The sequence below is a fragment of the Artemia sp. Qi Xiang Cuo genome, chromosome 6 (genome assembly GCF_049724085.1).
Source record: "Artemia sp. Qi Xiang Cuo chromosome 6, ASM4972408v1, whole genome shotgun sequence".
In the NCBI taxonomy this organism is placed as follows: Eukaryota; Metazoa; Arthropoda; class Branchiopoda; order Anostraca; family Artemiidae; genus Artemia; species Artemia sp. Qi Xiang Cuo.
The window spans coordinates 59,145,275-59,154,436 of NC_142799.1; the positions used below are offsets into that span (position 1 = coordinate 59,145,275).

General features: G+C 34.0%; 1 protein-coding gene across 2 annotated transcripts in view; it reads left to right on the plus strand.

Annotated features, from left to right (window-relative positions):
- Positions 1 to 5,743, plus strand: part of LOC148951462 (uncharacterized) — a 59,994-nt gene extending 54,251 nt beyond the window's left edge. Inside the window, exon 8 of one of the 2 annotated variants that reach the window (XM_089090288.1) lies at positions 5,587 to 5,743. In XM_089090288.1, the coding sequence (XP_088946414.1) occupies positions 5,587 to 5,621 (35 nt within the window). In that variant the 3' untranslated portion in view covers positions 5,622 to 5,743. Of the gene's footprint in view, positions 1 to 26; positions 321 to 5,586 lie in introns of those variants that run through there. The other variant, XM_089090289.1, reaches the window with a different exon arrangement.
- The last annotated feature ends 3,419 nt before the right edge of the window (positions 5,744 to 9,162 follow it).

Genomic DNA, 9,162 nt, shown 5'->3' on the forward strand with positions numbered 1-9,162 from the left:
TATTATTTTTGTTTATTTTTATTTAGAGGATTCATCCACCTGGCTATAAAACGGGCCTACATCATTCTCTTGGTGATCATTCTGAAGAGGGTGAAGATACGTCTGAGGAGGAGAAAATTGCTAGGAAGAGGAAGAGAGACCCCTGTGAGGAAGATGATGACGAAACAGTCAGTCAGAGGTTTAGACGAGGAGAAGACCTCCCTGACATGTCTGAAGTATAGAGAATTTTTTTCAAAACTTTTAATTAATATTTTCTTGTAAATCGAAGTTTGTGATATTTTTATACTCTGTTGCGCAGAAAAATTCAATTAAACTGCTAATTTTAAGCTGTTTTTTTTTTCTAAATGTATTCGCTTAAAGCAGTCTCTTAGACAGGTTTGCCTCTGGTCTGAGGGACAAAATCCGCTGGATCAGATGTCCAAAAATCTATAGACTAGTGCCAAAAGTTACTAAGAATCGGAGTCAAGGAGTCGATATCGATCCACTGTTAGAAGAATTTATTGACACAAAAACCCAAAGGGCCGTGGTCACAAAAAAAACAGACACTTTCATACAAACTTAAATTGGTTCAAAGTATAATCTAGGCTAGTGAACTATCACCCTCATCCCTAATCTTCATAAAAAATTCACTGTGTTCTATACCCATCGTCACTAACCTTCCGAGTCTCTTTACCCCTTCCATATCTTTCCTTGCTCATAAATTTGTTATCTCATTTTTCTCGCAAAGCTCAACCCCAAACAATTCTTTTCTTAAATCTATGAATTCACTAGACTTCCCCACAAAATAAACCAAATCTTCCTCTGTCCCGCACATGGGACAGAAATAAGGACCAGAAGCATGCCTAACCCCTCCCAGATACTTCTTTCTCTCACCTAGTGGTAACCCATCTGACCTAACACAAATAATAAACTTTAGCTGTCTCTTTTGAAGCCCCGCCTTAAAATACAATTCTTCTCCCCACTGCTCCTTAGCCTTTGTATATAACTCCAGTGATGGGGTCTCATTCACTCGCGCATGCCACACCTGGATCTCATGGTCCCGTCCCTTCTTATTCTATCTGTTTTATCATATGAATCTTGAGTCGGTGAAAATAAACAGCTTTATCTCCAGTAACTTTTCGAAGTTTTACATTTCGAGTAGGATTAATTATGAAAAGGGCGTGTCGCAATATAACTTGCCCCTTTAGCAATTATTAAGCAAAAAAAAAAAAGAAGAACAAAAAATCAATGCACGTTTTAAAAAGAACAAAAAACAACTTATTTAAGTTTCTTGGAGAGATATTTCAAGTTTAAACAAGATTAACCCTGAAAAAAAAAAAAAAATGATAAAAACAAAGTAAAAAGTTATTTTTATAAAGTTATTCAGGGGAAATCGAAGATATAATAATTGGTGAAAGAAATCGTAAAAGTTACAAGAAACTGCAAAATAATCATTGAAAATTGATCCAACATAAACTCTGTTGAAAATGAAACTATTAAGACTATTGTATCCTATCTGTTTCCTGTTTCCTATTTTATCCTATCATGATTAGGAAGAAGAGGACCGAGCGTTGTCCTTTGTGGTAATGCGTCAGGATATTGCAGAAATCCTTCATGTGCTTCATTTAGTGCAAGAAAAAATGGATAAAAAAGATGAATTAACTTTCACTCAAAAAGTCTCTGCGTAAATTGACGAGAAAGGTTATCAGTTATCCCATAGCTACCAACAAAGCCTACAAGATAACAGGCATAAAAAAAAGTTCATATTGTTTTGCGAGGACCAGAGAAGAAAGATAGTTTAGATCCTTCCCCTAAATGTAAATTTCTATAGTCACTCCAACCCCCCCCCCCACCAAGAAAAGCCTACAAATACCAAATCGACCCGCCAGCCGTGAGACAAAACAGGTCACTATTCGTCAACTTTTAATGAAACCTACTGACTGTATCCAATCTCTATAATAAGAAATACTCACCTTCAGGAATAAAAACGCATACTTTTCTTGTAAGTATCCAATAGCCTACTGACTCAGATTACATCGGAGAATCGCACGGGTCAGTTGCCTATTGTTTTAACTATGTAATTGTTTCCTGATCATTTATCGGCTGGGAGTTATGAATGCTCACCAATCATAGAAAGCAAGATGACTGATTAGATCAAAGGCTTTTTGAAAATCAACCAGGATTACATTTAGACGTTTATTAAGATTCTCTAGTCCTGATAAGAGACTAACGAGAGGTTAGTTTGAAAAAATGGAAAAAATTTAACCAATACTAATTGCTAAGCAAAGTGTTGTCTGTTCTATGATCCCACATCATGAATAATACTTCCCCTGTATAGGCTGGGTTTTTAATCAAAGCGGGTAGTACCACAGGAACTCCAAAAGCTTTAAAATTACTCAGATACTTCCTTTGAGCTGATTTTGACGTTTTCCAAGCTGGTTTCCTAGAATATACGTATAAGGACTACCCTAAAAGGGCCGTATCCAGGATTTTTTTGGGGGGGGGGGGGTAAAAAGAAAATTAAAAAAACGCATAAAAAAATTGTTTATATTCATTTTTGTTGTATTTTTGCGAGTCGGAAAAACATTTTAGGGGGAGAGTTCAAACTCCCTACCCCCTGAATACGGCCTTGTACCCTTTTTTGAACTTTAAAAAGAAAATTCTGCTCACTTTAATCGGAAAAATGAAATTAACTTTTTTTAATGATGTAAGTTTCCTTTAAATCGGAGTAGGCCTACCTCTATATTCGACACAAAACGGGACAAGTTAAAGGGTTTTGCTAGGATTTCTGGGAAAGCAGGGGGTCGGGTTTAAGCTTTCTGTCATTTATTTGGATCTTTTATCCAAGCTCTACAAGTTATGGCAAAATTGTGTAATCGATTCTAAACAGTTTGCCGCACAAACTAAAAGGGTATATAATTGACGACATGAGGCGATTCTTTAATTTATCACAGCGCCTTGAGTTTTTTTTATAAAGGGTTTTGAAATGGAACTTACAAAAGACACGTGCATTTTGGAAACAAGGTTTTGATTAGTCGAATTCCATCAAACCCATCTTTTATTTCCGTTTTTCTCTATTGGAGTAGTAATCTGATATTTCTAGCGCTTACGGTATTCCTCAGTTTCTGTATATGCATTAAAATATGAGACAGAAGTCTAAAAATTGCAAAGGGGTACTTTTTTTAGGTACTCTATTATCTTTTCTAGTTCAATTTAAGAAATAAAGGTATGTGAAAGAGGGGGCTATTAAACGAAAGATATTTGAGGTTGTTTGCTAGAAGGAGTAACTTGTCACAATTTTAACAAGGCACTTATTCAAATTATTTGATATTGAGATTGACATTTTCCTGTTTCTTTCTGCAGACGTGTTTGACGTATTGTTACCATTTTCTTGAATATGTCACAAACAAATTTATGCTACAATAAAATAAAGCGGTTAAGTACCTTTTTATTTGAACCTTGCATTAACAAGGATTGAAATTTAGTTGAATTTTTGAATTTTGCTCACAGTTCATATTGCAATCCAATATTTTAGGCCTTACACGGGAAATCTTTACTACAACTGAAATTTTACTCCAATTAATGCATAAAAAAAGTGTTTTCTAAGAACACTAAACAGAACTTAAATAGTTAAGCTTAACACGGATAGATGTTACTACAAATGAATAAACTAAACAAGTTAAAATTGGCATAAACAGATGTGGGGGTGCCCCCCTCTCATGCCTTGCCGGCTAGAGTTTTTTTTAAGCGGTTTACTGAAAATACAATATATTCCAAACTATTTTCTTTCTGCATCAAAACATTTAAAAATCAAATACTTCTCAAACATTAAGGAATTCTTTAGTTATACTCCTAAGATATTGAAACGCTCAATCTCGTTTCAAAATAAATTTTGTTAGTTATCATCTGGAATAAAGAAAAATGACTATATACAAAGCTTTTCTTTTCTATCTTTTCTTTTATATCATGAATGACAAGACAATTCTCTTGTTTTTAGAGTCACACTCAGTTTTACAAACACCACAAAACAAAATTTACCACAAATTGCATGAAAACTGTACCAAAGACAAAAAAAATATACCATATCCCAAATTCTTTTTATAGCAGTATCAGAAGGCTGTAGGTAATATTAAAAATTGAGCTAATTCAGATCTCTCAGTGATTTGTTAAAACAAGCTATAGAAAAGAAAAGTTTTGTATATAGTCGTTTTTCTTTTTTCAAGATGATAAATAACAAAATTTATCATGAAACGAAAAATCCGTTCAAGGGCACTAGCATTAATCTAGCGCGAGTGAGGATCATCGAACGAAGATGAAGCTAAAGAAGCAGTTTTAGACAGTCAATACCTTTAAAATTGAGGACAAGGCCTGAAGTACTTATGCTAGCCAATCGGGATATAAGCAACAGTCTAATTCCAGCGATTAATGAAGGAAGATTTGAAAGAACTAGAGAGTTAATCAATACTCTCGCACACTTTCGTCAAAAGATTCGGAAGAAGGATAAGTTTTACTTCTTGATGGTGCTAAAAACAGACAAGTATCAGTTACTACATTACTTTAGAAAGTGGATTTTTTAAAAGTAGAGCCTTCTGATCCTTTAGGAAAGTAGAAACGAAAAGCCTTCTGATCCATTAGAAAAGTAGAAACGAAAAGCCTTCTGATACTGCTATTCACATCACTGTTACAATTGATATGAGTAGTGTTATAGAAACTATAAAAGATCTAAACTATGAAAATAATTCTACACAAGGGTGCTAATATTTATGCTTGAACTTAATGCGGGGAACTCTACTTCACAATAATTGAAATTAGTGAGTTATTTTTAGAACATTGAGCTTATGTTAATGCTACAGATGATAATGGTACAAGTTTAATTCATCTTGCAGCTGAGACAAAACAATTACCAATTGTTGAGCATCCTTTAAATTGTGGATCTTTTACACGATTTACATAAAGGTCCATAATAGATGGGGATATAGGCTTCATAGATTAGACTTGTACCGTCATCGTCTGTAGAATTAACATCAACATGCTTGTTATTAACAGCATCATGAAGTTTCAGTTTCATTTATTTATATTTAATAACAAAATACATGACTCACATAACATTCCTGCCAGGAAAGCACAAAAAACATGCTTGGCTAGGGCAGGACATAAAAGTGTGGCGTAAAATATTGTCGAGGATCTTTTAAATTATGGATCTTTTACACTATTTTCATAAGGATCCAAAATTTAAAGGATGTTCAACAATTTATAAACATCAGCTCAACTCTTTGAAAGCAATTCAGCAATTTCAATTTTCTGAAGTTGAATTACATTTTAAAGTGAGGTCCCCTATCATCGTTTTTAGCAGCGACATTAACCTCTTTGTTTAGTTTGACGGTTCTTATAATGACAGTTAATTTAGTAACTGGTGTTTTTCTATTCTTAACAGCATCAAGAAGTAAAACTTATCCTTCTACCGAATCTTTTGAGCAAGAGAGGATTGATAAACTCTCTAGCTCTTTCTAATCTTCCTTCATGAACCGCCAGAGTTAAACTGTAGTTTATGCCTTTGCACTTTGTTCACAACTTTCAGTAAATTACTGGTTAAAACCGCTTTTTCAGTTTCGTCTTCTTTCGATGATCTTCACTCGCTGTAGAGAATTGTTGCTGCCCTTGAATGGAATCTTTTTTGCAAGATAAATTTTGTTGATTACAATACAGTAAAAAAGAAAAGGGCTACATATGAATCTTTTCCTTTTTATACTTCATTAAAGCACATAAGGTTTGTTACATTGTTTTTTTTGCGTTAGCAAGATGAGAAATTTATTTAAAAAAATTTCTATTACAAGCCCAAAGGGCCGAAACCGAATTTCATAGTCATAAAAAATAACGTTAAATGAACAGTGGATTAATAGATGGGCAACCACCAGGAAGACGCCTGCTGACCCCACTCCCCTCACCAGGAACCATTATGACATTGACCGAAAGAATCAGAAGAGGAAACTGAAAGACATTCCCATTCAAATCCCGGTAAAACAAAAGTCCAAGTAGTACTTGCCCCCTTACCTCTGGAAAAATATTACGATATTTTTTTAGCAGTACATTTTATGTCGTCAAGCATATAAGAAATTCAAAATACTAATCAAGCTTACAGGAAAGAAACCAACAGCTTCTCAGAATAAAACATTTATAATTTTTAATTTAATTTTAGTATTTTAAAAGGACACTGTTTCTTAGTGATTCCATTTGCATAAGATGGAAAATGGAAACCAAACAAAACTTTGAAAAGTTAATTGATAATTTTTAATTTTTTTTTTTTCCAGTTTGATGAAGCAATCTTTTGAGTTGCAAATGATCAACGAATAAAATACCAATTAGTTTCCTATAAAATTAAAAGGAAGAGATATAATAAGAAAAAAAAATGATGAAAATTAACTGTATATTGGGCGAATAAAACGAGATTGAGCGCTTCAATATCTTAGGTGTATAACTGAAAGAATTCCTTAACGTTTGAGAAGTATTTGATTTTTAAATGTTTTGATGAAGAAAGAAAATAGTTTGGAATATGTTGTATTTTCAGTAAACCGAAAAAAAACTCTAGCTGGCAAGGTATGAGAGGGGGCACCCCCACATCTGTTTATGCCAATTTTAACTTGTTTAGCTTATTAATTTGCAGCAACATCTATTCGTGTTAAGCTTAACTATTCAATTTAAGTTCTGTTTAGTGTTATTAGAAAACACTTTTTTTATGAATTAATTGGAGTAAAATTTCAGTGGGGGTAAAGATTTCCCGTGTAAGACCTAAAATATTGAATTGCAATATGAACTGTGAGCAAAATTCAAAAATTCAACTAAATTTCAATCAATGTTAATGCAAGATCCAAATAAAAAGGTACTTAATCACTGTATTTTATTGTAGCATAAATTTATTTGGGACATATTCAAGAAAATGGTAACAACGTGTCAAACAAGTCTGCAGAAAGAAACAGGAAAATATCAATCTCAATATCAAATAATTTGAATAAGTGTCTTGCTAAAGTTGTGAGAAGTTACTCCGGAGCAGAATTTTCTCTTTGAAGTTCAAAAGAGGGTACAAGGCCGTATCCAGGGGGGTAGGGAGTTTGAACTCTCCCACTAAAATGTTTTCCTGACTCGCAAAAATACAATAAAAATGAATAGAAACAAATTTTTTATGCGCTTTAAAAAAAAAATTTGTAACCCCCTCCCCCCCCCCCCCCTACCAAAAAAAATCCTTGATACGGCCCTTTTAGGGTAGTCCTTATGTATTCTAGGAAACCAGCTTGGAAAAGGTCAAAATCAGATCAAAGGAAGTATCTTCTGAATATTTGAAAGCTTTTGGAGTTCCTGTGGTACTACCCGCTTTGATTAAAAACCCAGGCTGTACAGGGGAAGTATTATTTATGCCATGGGAACATAGAACAGACAGCACTTGACTTAGCAATTAGTACTGGTTATATTTTTTCCATTATTTCAAACTAACCTCTCGTTAGTCTCTTATCAGGACTAGAGAATCCTAATAAACGTCTAAATGTAATCCTGGTTGATTTTCAAAAAGCCTTTGATCTAATCAGCCATCTTGCTTTTTATTATTGGTGAGTATTCATAGCTCCCAGCCGATTAATGATCAGGAAACAATTGCATAGTTAAACCAATAATAGGCAACTGACTCATGTGATTTTCCGATATAATCTGAGTCAGTAGGCTATTGGATACTTACAAGAAAAGTATGCGTTTTTATTCCTGAAGGCGAGTATTTGTTATCATAGAGATTGGATACAGTCAGTAGGTTTCATTAAAAGTTGACGAATAGTCACCTGTTTTGTCTCACGGCTGGCGGGTCGATTTGATATTTGTAGGCGTGGGGGGTTGGAGTGACTTAGAAATTTACATTTAGGGGAAGGATCTAAACTTTCTTCTCTGGTCCTCGCAAAACAGTATGAGCTTTTTTTATGCCTGTTATCTTGCTGGCTTTGTTGGTAGCTATGGAATAACTGATAACCTTTCTCGTCAATTTACGCTGAGACTTTTCTAGTGAAAATTTATTCATCTTTTTTATCCATTTTTTCTTGCACTAAGTGAAGCACATGAAGGATTTCTTCAATATCCTGACGCATTACCACGTAGGACAACGCTCGGTGCTCTTCTTCCTAATCCTGATAAACAACCTTGCATCCAAATTTTCAATTGAGGTAGAAATTAATTTAAAAATAAAAATAAAGAAGAAAAACAAATCTAACGAAAAGTGAAAAGCAATATTAGAACATGAAACTGACAGAAATTAGCTTAACGAAGAAGACAAGCAAAGTTGAACTTTGAAGATTGATTTTAAAGGTTTATTACTTGTATTTAGCTCTAGAAGAAGACAGGGTTGACTATGCCATAGAGAATAAATAAGATACAAAATACCTTACGCTGAATTTCTCAGTGAAAATTTCATTAATCTGCGAACCTTGCATATACTTCGTTCATCCCACAATCCAATAAGGAGTCACCTCTCAAAGAAGAAGAGTCAAAAGGAACCACTTTTGGTCTTATAAATGATAAAACAGATAGGATACAATAGTCTTAATACTTTTATTTTCAACAGAGTTTATGTTGGATCAATTTTCAATGATTATTTTGCAGTTTCTTGTAACTTTTACGATTTCTTTCACCAATTATTATATCTTCGATTTCCCCTGAATAACTTTATACCGATACCACATACAGCCCTTCCCCAGGAACTACGGAGGGCCATATTGTAATCAAAACCATATATATTAGACCTTTGAACTATGTTAAACAAAATGGCTATCTCAAAATCGTTATAGGACTAGTTTTGGCCTGTAGTGAGGGGGGCTATTTGTCCTCCAATCTTTTTGGTCACTTAAAAATGGCACTTACAAATTTAATTCCCTTTCGAATGAGCTATTACAAACTTCTCTATGATGCTCTGGCCACCCCCTAGCCTTCCTAGAAAAAAAAGAAAGTAAAAAGAGAGACAGATCAGTGCTTTCCATGCAAAAAAGTCATTTTTCCTTGGTGTTCATGGTGAGGGACTGTAAATATTCTACAAAAGGTTTTGGACCATGCTGATTCCAATGGTGCCCCTTTTATTTCGATTTAACGACATTTTCAAGGGCTTTCAGGTTTTTTTTGAAATCATCATAAATTTCTTTTCGCAATAAACTTTTACTT